This window comes from Pholis gunnellus (assembly GCF_910591455.1).
Source record: "Pholis gunnellus genome assembly, chromosome: 16".
In the NCBI taxonomy this organism is placed as follows: domain Eukaryota; kingdom Metazoa; phylum Chordata; class Actinopteri; order Perciformes; family Pholidae; genus Pholis; species Pholis gunnellus.
Window position 1 is genome coordinate 19,402,160 of NC_136543.1, and position 19,963 is coordinate 19,422,122.

General features: G+C 44.5%; 1 protein-coding gene across 1 annotated transcript; it reads right to left on the reverse strand.

The window, feature by feature from the left end:
- Window positions 1-9,485: 9,485 nt before the first annotated feature.
- Window positions 9,486-19,469, reverse strand: khdrbs1b (KH domain containing, RNA binding, signal transduction associated 1b; the record flags this gene model as incomplete). Its single annotated transcript, XM_079176456.1, has 9 exons — window positions 9,486-9,592; window positions 10,544-10,602; window positions 11,004-11,071; window positions 11,473-11,713; window positions 12,811-12,944; window positions 15,332-15,478; window positions 15,843-15,959; window positions 17,066-17,187; window positions 19,376-19,469. 9 exons carry the CDS (start codon window positions 19,467-19,469, stop codon window positions 9,486-9,488), a joined length of 1,089 nt encoding a protein of 362 aa, XP_079032582.1.
- Between the last annotated feature and the right edge of the window lie 494 nt (window positions 19,470-19,963).

A 19,963-nucleotide genomic window follows, 5' to 3' on the forward strand; every position in this document is an offset into this window, starting at 1 on the left:
GATTTCTAGTCCTCTGACTCCAATCACACTGATTTCACTTCAGACGGACGAGGTACAACTGCAATAAGGAAAGTCTCCACTGAAACATCACTCCTCCATTTACCTCTGAAAAGCATTTCCTTCCTCTCCACCCCAAACATTTCACTTCCCACTTCCCTTTGCTCCCCAGGCCACGCCCCCTTACACCTGTGACCCTGGAGGAGTCAGATCACCTGATCCGTGTTTTCTATGAGAGGCTATGCACAGAGAACAAGTTGAAGTATGGGTGATATGGGAATAGTGCACCAGGGGGTTATTTCACAAAAGCAGATTTAGGACATCCAGGATAACAGAAAAAGTGATGGTTGAGCCAGTTCATCCTGGCTTTGTGTTTCAGGTTGGCCTGGTTGAGGAGGGGAGACTAGGTTAAGCCAGGTCTAAGTTTTTGGGATACATGCACATTCACGGCTTTCTTCAACAGACCACGAGGTCGCTCCCGGATTTACTGATGCTGAAATGGGGAAGAAAGGGTCACGGTACTTTAAGTGAGCAGCTGCTAATGGAGCAATCAAAGCATAGAATATGTAAAAAAAAAAAGAAGAAGGGAACACAGCTGGTGTAATAAAACAGCTAGAAAAAGCATGGCAGTAGCCTAAAAAAGTTACATTTACTAACCGCTGCTTTTAATTGAAATGGTCATAATTATACCATTCAAGGAATTAACGTTACTGTCATTTGCACAAATGTGCAGTCCAACACTTTTCTTAGAAGTGAGCACTGGAATTTAAAATGTTACTAAGGAAATGAACCGTGAAGATTGATTATTCATTGTTGTTCTTTTTTCTCTCCTTCACTCCCAGCAGACAAGTGATGCCAGTAAAAACAGAAGGTGTCCTTTGTGGTGTCCTCTACCTGTTGTTTCATGAATGAACAGCAACTGTGAACTGAGCCTTTGCAACTTTATCAGCCGTTTCTAACCATCAGCTCAACGAGTGCAACAATGACTTTCACATGAATTATTATAAAAGCAATAATGGGCAGAGTGTTAACATACTAACAGTGCGTAGCTGAATGTGTACCTGTAGTATTTTAGTGCAGTCTCAAAAGGCAAAGTGCAAGAACATGGAACAACTGTTTAAAAACATTGGTTTGTGATCAGCGTGACCGAACAGATGAGGCAGCAGATTACATGAAGCCGGCTGTTCGTCGGGTCAGGAGCAGGCTAGCTGCACAGAGTAAATCTCCATGGTAGCGTCTGTGCCACTACTCTTCCTGCTGTCAGGATAACCGTCAAATCACGGTTTAATCTGCAATCTAGGTGTTTGGAAACAGCCCCCAGGGCTTTTACCTTGCAAAGGTCAAACCATCTAGTTTTAAATACATACGTCCTCCCCTCACAGTGTGGCGGTGTCATTATGCATCCCGCTGTTTTGCGTCATGTACTTGTTTTTGCGTCTTGTTGTAGCTTTGCACATCGTTGTAGATGTTTTGTGTCTTTCGGTTGTCTGCTTTGCATCTCTTTGTTGCCATTCAGCATCTTTTTATTGCCATTTTGTATCTCTTTTTTTTGCCGGTTTTGCATCATGTAGATGTATTGCACTTTGTGGTCATTTTGCATCTCTTTGTTTGTCTTGTGTCACTTTACTACATGACTTATTAGAATTAACGGTAACTAACATTCCAGGTTTGTGTTTCAGGAGTGACAGTTACTAGAAGAAAGGCTGAATTTGTCACATTAGGCTGAAAGACTACATCTTCGTTTGGGTGGCTCTGGTGGATACTGATCTTCATCAGGTAAACGTTGTACATTTTAACAAATATTTAGTTTAATAAGGACACCGTCCAATGGAAAAACATGAGACAAAGTTACAAAAGGGAACTTTTCATGAGCAAAGAATAAATTCTGTTTTGGGAAAAGGCATCTTTCAGTTTACTCGGTGGAGTTTTCAAACGGCTGTTCAGCTTAAGGAGGTTCATTTCTCAACCCATGAAGGAGCACTTTATCATTCAATTCATCTGAGAAATGTAAAATCCTCAGTCGTTTCATAAAGCAGCTGAGCGCTGCAGTTTTAAGCAAACATTACTCCATCAGAAGAAATGCTACATTTGTTTGTGACTATTCTCAGGTGCAGATTAATACGCATTTGGTGCATATCTGATTCAAATCAGCAGGATGTTGTACGTGGAACTGAATCAGAAATAAACTACAGTAACCATGCTAGTGGGTAATGCAGCTCTATGGCACGGAGGAATAAGACAGGAGCATAGAATACTTGTTAGTTGGATCACTCATCATGTCTTTTTGATACAAATTTTAAAAATATAGAATATGACCAACTCATCTTTTGATTCGAACGTCATTCTCTATTGTGCACCATTGAGCCCCTCCTCCTGAGCTTTAAAAAAAAAAATCTATACTGCAGACTGCTTATTACTCCCTATTCATCTTCAAAGCTTCTCCTGCAATTGTCCTAGATGATCACTTGGGGGGGGGGGGGGGGGGGGGGGGGCGGTCAGCTCACCCCACTTATAAGCACCACAAGCCCCCTCAGATTGCTGCCTCGCCTGATGAAGCAGCAGCTGATGTGCGTCTGTGGGAGGCTGATTGTCACCGTCTTCACACGCATCAGCGTGCGATGTTCCTCCGATGGTGTGAATCCGCCAGGAGAAGAAGATGCAATCCAGCTGTCCACCGCGACTGCCCACAGTATCTCCACCTCTAACACACACAACATTTTCACACATCCCCCCCCCCCCCCCAGCCTCAAAAAGAAAAGACAGCCTGGCCTCCTGTCTCTTACCTTATTCCATCTAATCTCCCACGTAGCGCTGTGTGAGCGCACACCACACGGAGGTGGGGAGGAACCGTGCCGCGGGCTTCCACAGCCAAGAGGAAACATCACAGACGGATACACATGGGCTCATATTCAAGTCTGCTTTTATTGATCATTGCACAGCAACATTTACTTTCTTTTCCACCCTGGCGCTCCTGACAGTTCGTCGATTCAAACAAAAGGAGATGGCTTCCACGCCATCACTTATCTTTCATTAGATTATAGGAGACACAGAAATCATTATTTTAGACATAATGGCACATAAAGGCTGAAAAATGATGTGTTTTGGATATGGACTGTTGACGTTTCATCTCAAATGATGGTTTCTATCCTAATATCTAATGTGCTATCCTCTAAGCTGCTAGCTTTTTCAATAAACCAAATGGAGCCTCAGACTTGGCTAATGCCGCCTCTGACCAGTGAGTCGGGACAGAGAAATTTGTTTTTAATACAGGAAAGTAGAGTTTTGACCTCTAAATGTAACTCAGCACCACAGGCAGCCGTAATATCATCAGTGGTAATGGCGGAAAATGGCATAGAGGGGAATCAAATCAACAGAGGCGTGATGGATAGATGGAGGGAAGTTAAATAATGTCTTGCCTTCGCCCTCTGTCCCTTCCTCACATGCGACTCTCCTCCCGGGTCCATCTCGCTGAATTATCATACTTGGATGCCGGAGCGCTGAGAGCGCTGAGAGCGCGCCAGCGTCGGTTATGGAAGTGTTGCACATTTGCAGGGACGGATACATGTGAGTACATGCAAATAGGCCGCTGCATTAGCATTTGATATCCTCGAGGCAGCACAGGCCGTGCAATGCCAAGATGTGGCAGCGAGTGTGTGTGTGTGTGTGTGTGTGTGTGTGTGTGTGTGAGCTCGCGGTGAAATCGGCCACAGCGAGATAGTGATCCACTCTCTCCGGGCGCCTTTAACTCTCCAGCACTGAGTGTAATTTCACGCAGCAATAAGGCACGGACGCTAAGTAACACGCGGCCAGAATGTAGAAAGAAATCAAATACTTGAAATGCAGATGTCCCACAATTCTCCCTGAATGGGGGAAAATACAGCTTGCCTTGCAGAAAGTGAAAGACTTTGATTCATGTCTAATTCAAGGATTAATAGAAATTAAAAACAATTTCACAGCCCACTATAACAGGAGTGCTCATTTTATGGTAAATCAGGCTTTAACAATTACATTTGTTGGAGGAGTGGGTGGTCTGCGGAAGCTGTGTACGCCGGCACGCAATCAGCAGAGCCTTCAAGTGGGTGTCTTCGATGTTAGAAAATAATTACATAATGCAAAGTGATTCAATATAGAAGAAGAAAAAAGTCCCCATGAAAGGAGAGTCAGTCTCTGGTTATTCTGGATTCCCAGCGAGCAGAATGTCTTCGCTGACCAGCTGCAGTCTTAGTCCAGTTCCAGTGGGAGTGTGAGCCAGCGCCCCCCCACCCCCCCCCCCTCCTACCTCCTCCCTCCCTGCCCGGAGCAGAACTGGGCCTCGGGCCACTCCTTTCAACAGGGCGACCGGGAGCTTCGTCTGACCACCGCCTCCCTTCGTGCTGCGCTGCTCCGGTGCACGGCGTCACTGCAGAGAGAGAGACAAAGTCACAGGGGAGTCACCGGGACGAGTCCACGAGCAAACGCAAATCCTCCTCTACTTCACTGATGACGGATAAAGAGGAAGTGTTTAGCCCAAAAGAAGAGCCCACTTTGCAATTTAATTTTTAAGCAGTGGTTGTTGTAATTAAAGGTAATTTTCCTGCCAAGTAGCACAGCTCTTCAAGAGGAGCGAGGCAATATTTTGTTAAGTAAGACATAATTACTGCTAGTGATTTGGGATAAATGCTAAATATTTAAAGCTAATGTGGTCACAGCTCTCAGTTTTCGAGTGTTTTGCTCGAACATAACAGCCAATGAGAACCAAAGACCAGACATCTTTTATACTTCAAGACGAATCTGAAAACAATAGTTTTCATTATTCAATAGTCAAATTTTGCTCTGAAGGACTTTCGTGAAAAGACTTCCAATGTGCTGCTTTGGCAACACAGTCTCAGCCTAAAATGTGTCAGCAGTCGTGTCAAACACATTCTTCAAACAAGCGAGTGACCTTTCCATCAAAACACATCTGGAACCGTTCTTAAACGGTTCGTTATCCCGCTTCCCTCGACTAAAATGCCAATGACGGTTATGTTTCTCAAACTCTGGACACCGAGCATTACTTTTTGAGCCTTCATTTAACTTTTTCCTGCCTTCAAGGCATGGACAGACAGGACGTCAGGAGAATATCCCTCTGACACTTCTCTCCTGCTGCTGGTTCCATTTCGGGAAATCGCCAGAGTCCCCTCGCTCTCGTTTTTTTCCCTTCTGTCAAGAGAGCCGTGAGCTACAGATCCTCATTAGTCACTTTCCCTGAGACCGGCGTGGCGTTCTCCCTCGCTCAGACTTGCCGAAGGCTAGCGCGGCCACACGCCGATTCACAGGCGCTGTCAAAAGCCAAGGCGACTTACAGGAGCCGGGCAATCATCAGAATCAACCAACCTTTGAAATGCTGTGAATATCACCAACGTGCTGCTGCAGCATAATGTTACACTGAATAAAAAGGCCCACAGGCATCTGCAGCCATGTTTCTTGCACAATGGTCTTTTGGGGGAAAATGGAAGAAGTTAAAAAGACCATACCAGTGGTTATGAATGTTATAGGATATTACCTATACATTGTGCATACTTCACATAACAGCTTGAGATGGCTATTTTATGACGGGGGGAAGATTTGTCAGTTTTTTAAAAGTTGGTGCTGCAGGCAGAGAATAAAAAAAAAAAAGACCCTTAGTGGCAATTTCAGCAGCTAAAAAGACATTGCGGAGGCATTGTTGGAAGACAGTACAGCAAGTATGAAGCTACAACCTGTAGCCGGTTAGCTTAGCATAAAGACTGGAAATAGAAGTGGAACTTATAGCTTGGCTCTGTCCAAAGGGAACGTGGTGAAGTGTGAAAACAACAACCCAACAATTGGAAGTTTTACAGGGAGGTATGAGACGGACCGTTTCCTGGTTTGGGACCAGTTGCCGGGCAATCAGAGGAGAATAGAGGAAGTCACCGGTGGTTTCTGGTTACCCCCCAAGACTGTGTTAGTCTGACTCCCCGAACGTAGACGTGGGTATAAGGCTAGCATTGACATTATCCTCCCTTCCGCTATCTGATTTGCGGGGGCGTCGTCGCCGCCAGAGATGACTGTGATTGGTTTAAGAAAATACGAAGAAGCCAGAGCGTTTTCTCCCCCTGTACCAGAATAATAATGTGTTGAGCCACACCTTTCTCTAGCGCTGTGGACAAAATGACGATACAACGTTTTAGCGCGTTTATCGGTTTTTGTACACATGAAGCAGATTTTGTCACATGCTACATGGGTCATTTCTAGGGCTGTACGAAGTAGTTTGAAGCTTCATTCATAACGTACAACAACTTTGCGTGCCATAGTTCACCGGCTTCCACCTTCTCTTGCCTTCTCTCTCAAACACACAAGACACAGCGAAAGTCGTGGCGGTCTCTGTAATTTTCTAAGTCTAAAAAGTCTAAATTTATCTGAAAGTTTATATCTAACAAAATAGTCAGCGTCAAACCGTATTTGTTGGCGTTTAGCCTTTTAAAAAATAGAATGTTCACTGCAATTCGAATACTGTTTACTCGCCCGCACGCACCTGTGTTAACGGGGCAGTCTAGCAGCAATCTAACAGCACCATGAATTGCATTTACAGAACCACAAAAACACTAAATCAGACGTAGGCTAGCATGTTGTTGCTTTTCTGATACAGTACAACGATGCAGTGAAGCACAGAGAAAGCAAGAGAACAAAGAGAAAGTAGTAGTGATAGTAGCTGTTATCGTGGCCAATCAATATCGTGTTGAGCGATAATCTCGTCAAATCGTCCAAGCCTAAACTAAAGCATCGTATTAACTCTACATGACAAGAGCCAATTTCCCACAATGTTTAACTATTCCTTTAAAATGTCTGCTGTCTGGAGCCAAACCTCCAAAGACGTGTGGCAACAATGAACGTGGCAACAGGGTAGGATTCCCAAAATGAGCTCTGCTTGCTACAAAAACACAATGAATGTTTGACAAATGAAATTAAATAAAGAAGCTGGATTTGTTTTCTGTGATAGATTACACATTTCAAGTCTTTACAAACACAAACACAAACTAATGGATGCCAGGAAGGTAGAAAAATCAATCAAGACGCAAGTAACGTTAAGTACGTTAATGGGCCAAAGGATGCAAAAACCAGCAGCGTGGCTCTTTAAAATGGAAAGAAATGCGGCGGCGAACCAACCTGAGGTACGTATGGTCTTCACTTCTGCAGACTGTCAGTCTCCGGGCACTCAGTGACCGATAGCTGTGCCTGAAGGAAGGACAGACCCCAAATCAATACCCCGTCTAAAAACACCGGGAGAAACTTGAGACAGATCATGCAATGTCTACAGGAGAAGATATGCTCATGCAACTCAAGCTTTCTTTTTTTTTTGGATAACTTTGTTCAAGCAGAACCTTTTTAAATATTACAGTAAGCAACCTTTACACAGCAAATAAAAGAAGTAACAGCAGCTCAACTCTACAGAAGATATTGACATAGATTTGGCTTTGTTCATTTTAGCAAGAGTTGCATTAACACTATTCTAATATATTTTGTTAGTACACAGTAACAGTTATTTTGGTACATAAAATCCACTACTGTATGATATTGGAAGTTACGTTTTTCTTACTTTTGGGTCTATTCTTTTTTGTTGCCATGACTGTAATGATATTTTAAGAAAGTGTACGCATTTACCAGCAAGTTTATGTCAATGGATAAACACACTACGAAATTAAACATTTAGGGTTAGGTTACCTTTACAGTGGAGTTGTCTAGGTTATAACCATCCTCTCCATTGCACTGCCATTACTCTGTACTAAAGTAGCCATCGCGCCAGCGTCATTCATGACAATGAGGGCTAGACCTGAATGGTGGTTTGAATTCAGTTAATTTTCAGCTATAAAAGCAATTCTCATTAACGATTACGACCACAGGTAAGAGGATTGAAAAAGTCTTATACATACCCAGGCATTCAATGCTTTAGAACTCTATACACATTAGGAAGCTATCCAGGTTATTTTAGAGGTCTTACCTCTGGGTCCTTTTTAAAAAGTATAGAAAGAGAGAGAAAGAATAAGTTGTGCTCTTTTGATAATCAATCAAGACATCATTTAGTAGGGTTAAAGTCTTCAGACGTCAATACATTCATTTAGATTTAAAATGCGGTTTTGAATGAGAAACAAATGAAAACACCTGCATCTGACTGCTGAAGGTAGTTTAAAAAAGGCCATTTCAGAATTTTACTAGGACAGGAAACAAATAAAGCAAGTTAAGTTTCATAAAAAACAAACTAAGCTTTATTGACAAACTGCTGCAAAACATCTTTTGGACAGATTTAGTAACCTATTTAGGCAAGCTTACACATGTAGCATAATGCATTTTATGGAGAGGGTACAGATACTAGTGGCAGAATAAGTACAGTTAGGATGTTTTAAAATATGTACAAGAGTTCGGATTGAGCTGCAGGATCCCTTCTCTGTAGAAAGAGAAGACCCATGTGGAGATTTTTGTCCCAATCCTTCTTTGTGTACTTTGTGTGCATGCACTTTATAGAGAATCAGATCACAAAAAGAAGACCTGGACTGTTTTTAGCAGAACACGAGGCCGTCTCTCGGCCGTGTTTTCATTATTAAACAAACATTTTGTCTTCAGAGTCTTCAGATTATTTTTTTAATATGTATGACAAATTGAGGATATGAGGACAGTCCATCTCAACAGTGTCTATTAGGGCTATATTTCAAAACTCTAAGGACAATGACAAATATTGCTGCTAGATCTAAATGGACAACGTTTTAGAACTATTTAAAAACAATCATCAAGAATGAATTGTACTGATTCCATTAACATTGATTCTTTAACCTTCACTTAATTTATGATTTTTTTTTTTAATCTATATTACATAATTGAAAGTTTAAAAGGTATTTTATTTGGCTATATTAACAGAATTTTGAAATGTAGCCTAAATGGGAATCTGCAACTGACCCTCGACAGATTCTTTGTATTTAAAAACAATTAAAATGGATTCCTTAAGACAAGCGGAGAACGAGCCATTAATTCCACGAGAAAGGACTTCTCCCAAACAGTTAGAAAATGTGAGATCAACAATGCAAAAAAAAGAGAAAAAAAAAAAAAAAGCCAGAGGGAGGGGGGGGGGGGGGGGGGGGGTCAAAAGGGTCAGAGGGAAAAAAATACAGCAAAATAAATAAAAATTCAAATAAAAAAGAACAAAAGAAGAATAGACGCCAACTTCTCCTCTCTAACCCGTCTAAAAGCCGCTCTGGGTGGTTGGTTGGAGGGAATGGCGGCTGGTTCGTTAGGTGGTTGGTAGGTTGCGACAAAGTAGGGGAGGGAGTTCGCGGTCAAATCTCAAAAACCAGTTCCGATTTTCAGTTCCCAATTTGCTGTCTCGTATAAAGTCCAGTGTAGGAAAAGACCAAACCAAAGACAAAACGGACAATTACTTTTGTCGGGCTGCTTAAAGCGAGAGCTGCCGTGGTAGACAGGCGGGAGAGTCAGGGCGACACGTTACGGGCGGCGAGTCCGCCTCAGTACTGTCGGTAAGGGTGCTCCCGGTAAGGCGTCTTGGCACCTCTGGAGGGGGGAGGGGCCTTCCCGGCAACTGTCCGCTGGGTCCCATTCCAGTCATCCTGGCCTGGAGAGGACACACACACACACACGCACACACACACACAAAATAAACACATTTGGATTCAAACCACAACCAGATTTTTGTTAGAGGTGCCCGATGGGAGTTCACATTCAGTGTTTCTCACCAGACGTATTGTGTGATACTTAACATTTTAAATGCGATACGACATAAATACTTTTCATTTTGATCAATTCTAAAATGGGCATGTAAACTAAAACACACTCAATCACATGACACCATACAGCCACTAACAACACATGTCGGAGAACATTTATTCATGCCAAGTGTAAAAAATAGCAACAGTCCAGTATTTTTCTGGAATGCTATGATTAAATAATAAGCTTCCTTTAACTTTCCTGCTGTCTTGTTTTTAAATGTTTGAAGAGGTTACTGCGCGTGGCACTTTATTGTCACAAATAGAGCATCTCGCTGTATTTTTATCTGCAGGTGAAAAGTAGCACCAGTCTCTCACATGACTGTGTGGAAGTGTGCGACTGTGTGCTGGGCTGTGATGTCACACAGTCATGTGAGACGGGCCAGCTGAATCTATCACAAACATTACACATAAGTAGTGATGCAGTCACCCACGTTTATATTTATATATATAACCAAATAAGTGGAATAACATGAAACCACTGGCAGGACAAGTAAACCAGGGACCGTCTCGTAAAAATATTGCTCAAAATCTCAACTGGGTGTCTTTAAAGATAACAGTTAATGGCTGTAAAATCTAATTATCTTTAGGATAAAGCTCCGAAAGGTCACGCATGGGGGCATTTTTAGAATTAAATTATTTGTATTCAAACCACCATGTGGAGAAATACTACATACTACTGTACTTTAAACTAACTTTCTTTTAAATCATATGTATATGCACACTTTTCATATTCTGTATCTGTATCAACAGTACAAACTAGGTCATCTGTGCTGACAGTGAACAAAGTTCTTCCTCACCATATGACTCGTACGACTCTGTGCTCTCTCCGTGTCCGTAGTCGTAGTATTCTGGCTCTCTGATGGTCAAAAACAGGGCGAGAGAAAAAGAAGAAGAAGAAGAAAACTTCACTTTTAATCTTTGAAAAACATCAAGTAGCTGCTGACTGTGAATGTCTAGAGGGGGACGATTATTGGCTTCCACGAATAAGATCAAAGCGTGGCTCTCTAGCATGGAACATCTTAGTGCCGGCCATCCCAACCATGAAACATGAAGTACCATCATCAGCGCTGAATTTGTGCAGAGTGGCTCAAAAAAAAAAAAAAAAAATGTTTCTGCTGCTCTCAAATCAATTTATGGCAAACGAGCAACCAGGCAATGTGTGTGTGAGAGTGTGTGTGTGTGTGTGTGTGTGTGTGTGTGTGTGCGCGCGCTCTGTGAGAAGCAGGTGAAAACCAAAGAGACGTCTGATTCACTCACGCCTGCGGCTGACTGTAATAGCTGTCGTATGACTCGTAGGCCGTGTCTGTGTAGCTCTCATCGTAGCCCTGGAGAGGGAAGGAAACAAGAGTGAGATTTAGGGAGAGGCTTGTTCATGATTCATGAATGTCAAGATGTCCCCAAAGCACTACGCTCGTACTAAAGCAGAGACGCGCTCCGCCTTGTGTCTCGAGCAGCGGGAATCACTTATTTCTGCGCTGACGGACCAGCAATCTCGAAGCTAACAAGAGGCGCCGAGAACAATCTCATCGAGAGGAGGGACGTGTCAAACCTCGACAGGAAGACTCCAACTTCAGTTTCAAATTATTCCTCACGTGTCTAATAATTACTTTTGTTACATCCCAATTAAAGCCGAAACATATCTTCTGTTGCATGATAATATTTGTGCTGAGGACATATTAACTAAATGGATAAATTAAAGCTACCCTCCACTGGTTCTTGTACTCACATAATCCTCGTAGCCGTCATCGGCTGCAGCAGGGGTGTGCTGGTGGGGGGGTGGGTGCGCCATCCTCTGCGGGGGTCCGGACGCCGGGGGCCTGGCACGGGGTGCCGAGGCTCCCCTGGATGGTGCTACTGGGGGTCCTCCTCGGCCTGCTGGCACGCCCCTCGCTGCTCCACCTCTGGCTGGGCCGCCGCGAGCCACGCCTCCCCTGGCGGGAGCACCGCGGGGCGGCATTCCCCGTCCCCTGAAGGAGAGCGCAGCAAGTTAATACGGCGAGATCATACTGGAAGGAACAGTTCTACATTCTGGGAAATATGCTCATTCGCTTTCCTACCAAGAGTTCTACGAGAATATCAACACCATTCTCGTGCCTCGACGCGAAATATGAAGCTAAACCCAGTTAGGATCCAGTTAGCTTAGCATAAAGACTAGCAACAGATGGAAAGAGCTTGGCCGGCTCTGTCCAAAGGTAACAAAATCCGCACCATATAACCATAACAACGTGTTATTTGTGGGCTTTAAAGGTTTCGTTACTCTTAGACAGAGCCAGGCCAAGCTGTTGCCCCATCTTCAGTCGTCCTGCTAAGCTAAGCTAAGCTAACTGCCTACTGGCTCCAGCCACATTATTTACTGTCAGGACATGCGAGTGGTGTTGAGCTTCTCATCTAATTTGCAGCAAGATAGCCAAAACAAACAAACACTTGTTTGCTCTTCCATTAGAAAGTGTATTAACACTTTTAAGGCCTTTACACAAAGCTTCAAATCGCAGCACGACCAACTACCAGGATCCTATTAACCCATGGAAGTGTTAAAGTCTGTCTGAATTACGCGGAGTATATGTCTCAGGCTTTTGTTGTGAAAAGGTAAGAACGGCGCTGCCTTTGTCAAAGTTGCAGGGAGGCATAAAGTTTGCCGTCTTGTTTGGGACTCCGGAGCCTCGCTGTTGTGGTAAACTGACTGTTTACATTCTTACCAAAGGAACTAAACATGAACCTACACTTCACGGAGGAATTGGACTTTTGTGTGAGACCCGCTATCGGTTTAGATCGCTTGATGTTTCCTCGTATCTGTATGTGCTTCCTCAACATAACTTTACCAAAACTACACATTAGACAGTAAATATAATGCTGCTTCAAGGCTTACTCGGCATTCTCACTGATGCAAAGATATGGTAACGGATGAACAACAGTGTCTTTCTATTTCTTCAGCGACCTAGCAGCGGAACATGAGAAACCCTGTGTGTGTGTGTGTGTGTGTGTGTGTGTGTGTGTGTGTGTGTGTGTGTGTGTGTGTGTGTGTGTGTGTGTGTGTGTGTGTGTGTGTGTTATTGCATCTCCACACCTGTGTGCTCCACCAGGAGGCACTCCGCGGCCCCTGACCGGAGGGCCCCCCCGGACTCTGACACCGTGCTCCTGGCCTCCGTTCAGGTAGCCCATCTCCATGAACTGCTCTTGGCAGATATCATCCATCATATCCTACACACACACACACACACACACACACACACACACACAGAGGAAGAAAGTAAAAAGAAGAGAGAGTTAGAAACAGGAGCATGTGACTTGGGGGGGGAGTAAGGGCGCACATATGAAAAGCAAAGGAAGGGGGAGAAAAGGACGCAGTGAGTAAGAACGAGTGATGGAAAGAAAAAGAGTGAAACACAATTACAGAGCTGCACACAACACGGCATCTTAATGGCTACCAGGACGAGTGGAAGAAAAAGTCTCGGTGCCAGTGACTCAGTGTTAAAGAGGAGAGGGTGTGGAGGTGTGGAGGTGTGTGTGTGTGGGGGGGGGGGTTGGAAAGCATCCATCCACACTCCCCGTCTTCCTGTGTCTCTCCGTGAAGCACAAAACGTAAATCACTTTCTCCCTGCTCCTCTCGACAGGTCTGGTGTGACTGCATCAACGTTGACATTATTACATCCCCAAAAAAAGAACTAAACAATAAGTTGGTCCGGATTAGTGAGGCTGCCTGTCTGAGCAGCACAAATCCTGGAAACACAATCCGCCGTCTCTCTTCGGGGAGCAACGGCAGAAAGGGCTGCGCTGTGACCCGATCAATTCTTGCTCATAAATCAGTCCCCAGGAAATGGTGACCGAGCTCCAACGATGGAGAAAAAAGAAGCGTTGGGGGGGGGGGGGGGGGGGGGGATCAGGTGGATACCGAAATATGCGACGCAGACGACAGCTTTCAATTCATCTGCAGCAAACAAACACGAGCCACTTGACTGATTAGAAATTCATCTCAGCCGGGGAGCAGCGCGACCGCAGCTGCATTTAAAAAGCCCGACAAGGTGACACGTCTTTACCCATCAAGCGTTTAGATGAATGAAGTTTCTGCAGACGGTGTATTCTACAGAAACTACAGACATGGAAAAAAGGGGATCAAGGCCGGGCTTTTTGCATTTACATTTGCAGACAGCGATACATATATAAATACAAAAAATAAAGATGAGGAAGAACAAAAGCCTTCTGAAATACCTGCGGTGCAGTGCAGGTAATACATAAAACATTTTTACCAACAAATCACATCCTGCCATTTTCTGCGACGGCATTTATTAAAATATAGCCAGCTTCCAAATCAAGGTCTGACAGATTATGGCTTTAAATTGTAACGACAGCTTCTGCAGGGGACTGTTTTATTATTTATCTTTTTACATAACGCAACCGGTTCATCAGCCCATTCACCTCGCCTTTGAGGCTCTCTTCTATAGCACCCTGCACACTAATTAGCAATGCGTGGGCATCCATTGGCCCCTGATCGGAGCCATTGTTAGAGCAGCAGGCTGGCTTTGGCCCGCGCTCAACAGACTCTCAGCATAAAGCTGATAAAGTGAGCCGAGGCCACGCGGGGTGAACTCTGCCACGTATCTGTCTGAGAGCCCGACGTCTCCGAGCTGATTCTCACCGAAAAATCGGACTCCGTTAAAGACACAAGCCAGACGAGGGGGGGGGGGTGTAACCCTGCTAACACAGCGACAGCAACCAGACTCCTCCTCTTAAAGGGAGACACTACAGGTGGAAAGGGTTAAAAGAAAATAATAATAACTGATAGATTTCGCCATTAAACTTCCCCACATAGTTAAGGAAGTCATTTTTAGCATTGCAAGTTTTCTGAAATGTTATGTTTAAATTTGCAAATTTGGCATTCTCTTGTTAGATTTGTGCAAATTTGCACACATTTCAAGTCTGAAACAAATGTCTGAACATTGCCAGGTTCAAAATTCTTGTTTCATTTTGTTAGAGTCAGGAAAATCTCTTTTTATCACTCCATAAATCAGGAAATACTGTCAACAGCCTTCAAACAAATCAATGTTGGCAATATTCTTAGGAATAGATTGTTCTATGAATCAGGCTATGAATTAATGAAATGAGGTTTCTCAACCTTTTCACCCTAATTTCAGCTTCTCCATTGTGACAATTTGGTGTTTTCTTCTTTCTCTTACGTGAAAGTGATCCAAAAGTTTGAGGTTGAGGCTGTTAATATCAAATCAAATAAATAGATTCAGCAATTAGTAGAGTTAATATTTGGCAGATTAGTTCGATAATGAGAGTTCAATTTGTAAGGTTAAGTGGTCAACTCATCAATTAGTTGACGGGCAGAAGACAACTCAAATCTTAATACCAATTTAACCATTTTCATCAGGCAATTTGCTGTAACAAATAAAGATCAGCTTGGATTTACATCTTTAGAATAAGTAATCACTTTAGCCTTTGTTAGCTTGCAGCGAGTGTCAATATTGTGGACATTTTACCGGCTAAATGATGAACCGAATACAAAATAAAACAGGCTAGTTAACGGCGTAACCTCATTGTTAGTTACAACGAGACACACAAGCACACAAAAGAGTCAGACTCACTGGAAACAGGAACTTCTTGACCTCCTCCATGGCGTGCGCCATGCGCAGGTAAGCCTCTGGCACGGGGGCGAACACCTCGATGAACACGTGCAGCTCCATGGACAGGTGGGCGTACTTGGGCTCGCCGCCTTTCCTCAGCCCCTCCTCCTGAGACGAGAGGGCGACAGCGCAGAGGTGTCAGGGAGTCAAAGAGAAGTGAGTCACGCAGCGAGGAGTAATGGTGTTTCAGTCCGCCTGGTGTGGTGCTTCCCTTCCTTTATACGGCTTGATGATTACATCAAAGCGGTGGATAACGGGTTTTAGCGTGACAACCCCGAAGAACCCTGGGACAGATGTGCGGCGAGCGGACGCCCTTGGCTCCGCGTCGACGCTACACTGCCAGTTGATGCCATCTGGCCTGACACCCCTTCTCAAGTAGAGGCCAGATGTGTCATGGCTTCAGGTGCCCTTCTCACAAGTGTGAACCCACCAGATGTGTGTGTGTGTGTGTGTGTGTGTGTGTGTGTGTTACCTTGGATTTGTCTCTCATGGATCCTTTGCCCAGCACGGAGATCTTGGCTCCGGTCTCTTCCTGCAGACGTTTGATTGTGTTGCCCTGAGGCCCCAAAATCTTCCCCACGAAATTGAACTAACGGAAACACAAAAAAAGAACAAAATCAGCCAGCCAATCAACGCAGAGGCAAAGTTTAACACCCAGAGAGTGAAGGAGCGATTCACTGCCGGGTTGGGGGGGGGGGGGGGGGGGGGGGGGTCTTGTTGCACATACTGCAGCCTTAAGTGGTAGATTTAGCAGAGGAGGTCGATATGAGCCCCCGAGGGCTGGAACACCGTCAATTACTATTCACTCCAATCATCCGAGCACTGAGCCGGAACTAACTCGTGATCAAATCCTGCGTCCTGTACCTCCTCAATCTTTGCACAAAGTAATCATGTATGGACGTGTGCTACAATTAGCTGTCATTGCCGAGCACATTTAGCAAAGAGTCGCCCCAAAGCAGGCTGTAAAAGCTGAACTGTGTCATCCCCGATGCAGCGGACTCATGTACCGATTAAACCCAAGTCTGCCAAACTAAGACGGGCTTTCAGGAGATCAGAGGGCCGTGTCACTGCACATGCCAGACTCCTACATCATATCGATCCGATGCTCGAGATCGGGCAGCGTCTGTGCATCTTAGTCTTGTTCAAATGTTGTGATAAACACGCTAAATCCTAAATGTAACTGCCGCCACATAAACGTGGACGTGACACAAACTGATGCACTTAAACGTTAACATGCAAATGCGATGCATTGTGGGAGTTTTACAGGACTGTTTACACCCTCACGTGTCATAAACCGTCATCCTAAAATCACCAAATGTGTGAGTCCGATACAGATTGAACTGATGTGGATGAATACACCTGAGGTTACGCCATAAAGCGAGACTTCACCCTGAATGGAAATATTTGCAGAAGATCCAATCTTCTGCACTCAGTGTGGGTTACACTGCGCTATGTAGAGCCATCCTAATCATGGTAATATTAACATTTTGATCCTTTTTGTGATATTTTTCAAACACGCCAGTATTGTCTGTAATTATACTCTGGAGCTTAAGGATCAAGGTTGAGAGGAGTCATTTGAGACTCCCAAGTAACCCCGTGGCTCCGTGTAATTGAAACCCAGCTGCAGGATGAATTAAATCGAGAAGGGTTCATGGTGGAGAAAAGAAAAAGAAGAGGAGGCAAAAGAAAGCTCACCTTCGGGTACTGTTTGACAGGTATGAGCACCCGTTCCTTAAGTTTGATGTTCTTTGTTGTGAAAAGGTCCAGGTATGCTTCTGCCTCCTTTTTAGTCTCGCCTTTCTGGATTCTATCGATTTCTAGAAGAGGAGAGGAATCGTTTCAGGCACAGTGTTGCATGCAATCAAAACAGGATTCAGAGGAGGCGAAGCACAGCGACGAGGAGGCTTTATGTGCACTTACATTATTAAGTAGGCATAGATTTGCAGGTCATACTGTGTTAAGGTTCTAACTTGAAAATTAACTATTTTTTTAGACACGCAAGTTATCTTAGAAAATCCTAAGAAACATCTGTCCAATTCTGTCATTCAGTCCAATTTTGGCCTGATTTACACTGAGCCAATCAGAGTTGACCGGGTGCATCAAGGTGAACACAAGATGATGAGCTTCATTTAGCACATTGTGGACATTTGTATTGTCCAACATCCTGAATAGAGCTGAAACAGTTAATCAATCCATCAACTTTGATGATCAGATCACCGTTTAACTCAAAAAATCTCCAAACAATCTCTGCTTGCAGCTCCTTCAACGTGTTGCTCGTCTGACATTGGAAACGTAATCTCTTTGTTTTGGTTTTTGGGACTGCTGATCACACAGAGATGAGACACGTGGAGACGTCACCTTGGGCTCTGTGAACTTGGCAACACAGCATTATAATATCGATATCATGATGTAAGGCTGGATATCGACCTCGATCTTGGGTCTCGTAATATGGCATAAGTGAATTACAGTAAAGTCAACCAGACTGTTCTATTATGTGCCTTTACTGACTGTCATTATATCCACATTACTGATGATTATTCAACAGAAATCTCAGTGTAAATATTTTGTAAAAGCACAAATAATCAACCCAACAATATCGTCGCAATATCGATAGTTATGTGGTCAAATATCGTGACATTGGTTTTCTCTGTATCATCATTAATGAACATTTTTTGTCACTACTTCTAAACTAAATAAATAATCAAGAAAATAATCGTAAAACCAATCAATAATGAAAAGTAATCTTAAACCGCAGCTTCAATCCACAAAAACGTGCAGTTTTCACGGCTTCATTTTTGAGAAGTAGCCATCAGCTCTTCCTTTCACACCTCCTGTCACATCAGCAGCACCAGAGCACCACCACATCACCCCATCTCAAAACCGTGACCACTCCAGAGCCTGAGATGTGCAAAACCCTGTCAGCTTCACCACAGACTACCAGCTGCAGTTCTAAGGGGGCTCAGTCGATTGTCAAACCGTGGGAGCCCACAGCACCCAGTGGTCTCACTAGGTCATTCTCACTTTCAATTGCAGGCATGTCACCTAGATATAGTGCACGTCCTGTTCAAACAAGGAGTCCAGCTGAACCAGAGGTGCCGGAGATACTGGACCGGAGCAGCATGCAAGAACCAGCTTTGCAGAAAAGAAAATCACTGACAGTCTCCGGGAGAGCACATGGGCAATGCTGACATAACTAAAATAATCATTTCACCAGCAGCTTCCAGCACTTAATATCTACCTCATTATCTCCTAATGTTGCATTTTTTATTTCTATACACTGCACTCAGTAGGGACTTTATGGCCATTCTATGCTACCTCCTGGAACACCAGGACATACAACAGTATCATGTTATTATCATAAGAAGTCATATTATAATAAAAATACACTGTAAATAGGAATAGACGACCACAGAGAAATACCCCCCCCCCCCCCCCCGACCCGTCTCACAGGACAGCAGCCCCGGAGCTGCCAAGGCTGCAGCCTCTTCTTGCTCAAGGACACTTCAGCCGCGGGGTACTTGAAGGTCTCCCGTCCCATCACTACGACGCCGCCTCTCGGCTGATAAAGTAGCGGGGTGACCCCGGTCACGGATGCTGGCGCACATTCATTGTAGCATGCTGCGCATCGCACCTGCCGCACGTTGAAGTCAACAGGAGGACTCGGCAACAAAACAACCGTTTGTGCGCAAAAGAGTCACAAACGTCGCACGAGGAGGATATTATTGAGCTGAATCGTTATTTAAAGTGTCTCCCTCTGTGGTGTTGATAGCTTTTTAATTTTTTTTATTTTTTGCAATCTCAAGACACCATCATCCAATAAACTCCTGCACACATCTGTGAACGGACCAGTCCACGTCCCGTCCGTCCCGCAAACACATGCCAATCACTGCGCGGAGGTGTGCCGTTTATTTTTGGGTGCGTTCACGAGCATGCCCCCCCCCCCCCCCTCTTCAACTTAAGGCATGAAACCACAAAATAAACACCCATAAAAAATGGACTTTTTACCTGCGTTTAAAAGTTTCATGGCGTGCGTAAACGACGAGTCCAGGCTGTCCTTCTCCGCCAGCAGCTCGGGGAGATATTTGTCGTCGTTCTCCATTTTGAGTTTGGATGGGGGGTGGGGGTGGTGGTAGTGGGGTGGGGGGAGTCACTTTAGGTGCAACCAAAAAAAAATAAAAAATCCCAAAAATAATAGAAAAAAAAAAAAAAGTAGTCCAGTTATGTAACTACGGAGTGTCGCGGAGCCTCTGTGCGCGCGGCGCTTTGCATGTGGCTACCGGGGCGTTTCTGCGACGGACGTCTCCGCTACTTCTAGTGAGGTTGTTTTTTTTTCTCCTCTCAGCTGACTGGAGGTCCCTTCTTTGCAGCAGCACTGACTGGACGGGAATGAGCGAACAAAAGCGGTGAGGGACGGGTAGCATCGGGATCCCACTCCAGCCGGCGGAAGTGAGCTCAGATCTGACGCCGCCTCCTGTGTCGCTGCTGTGTGTTGATGCGCGCAGCCTTCAGTGGCGATAATCCGCCCCACTATCACTTTCTTTTTTTTTTCCAGTACTGGTATGGGTGTGCCCTCTGTACGCGGTGGTGGTCCTG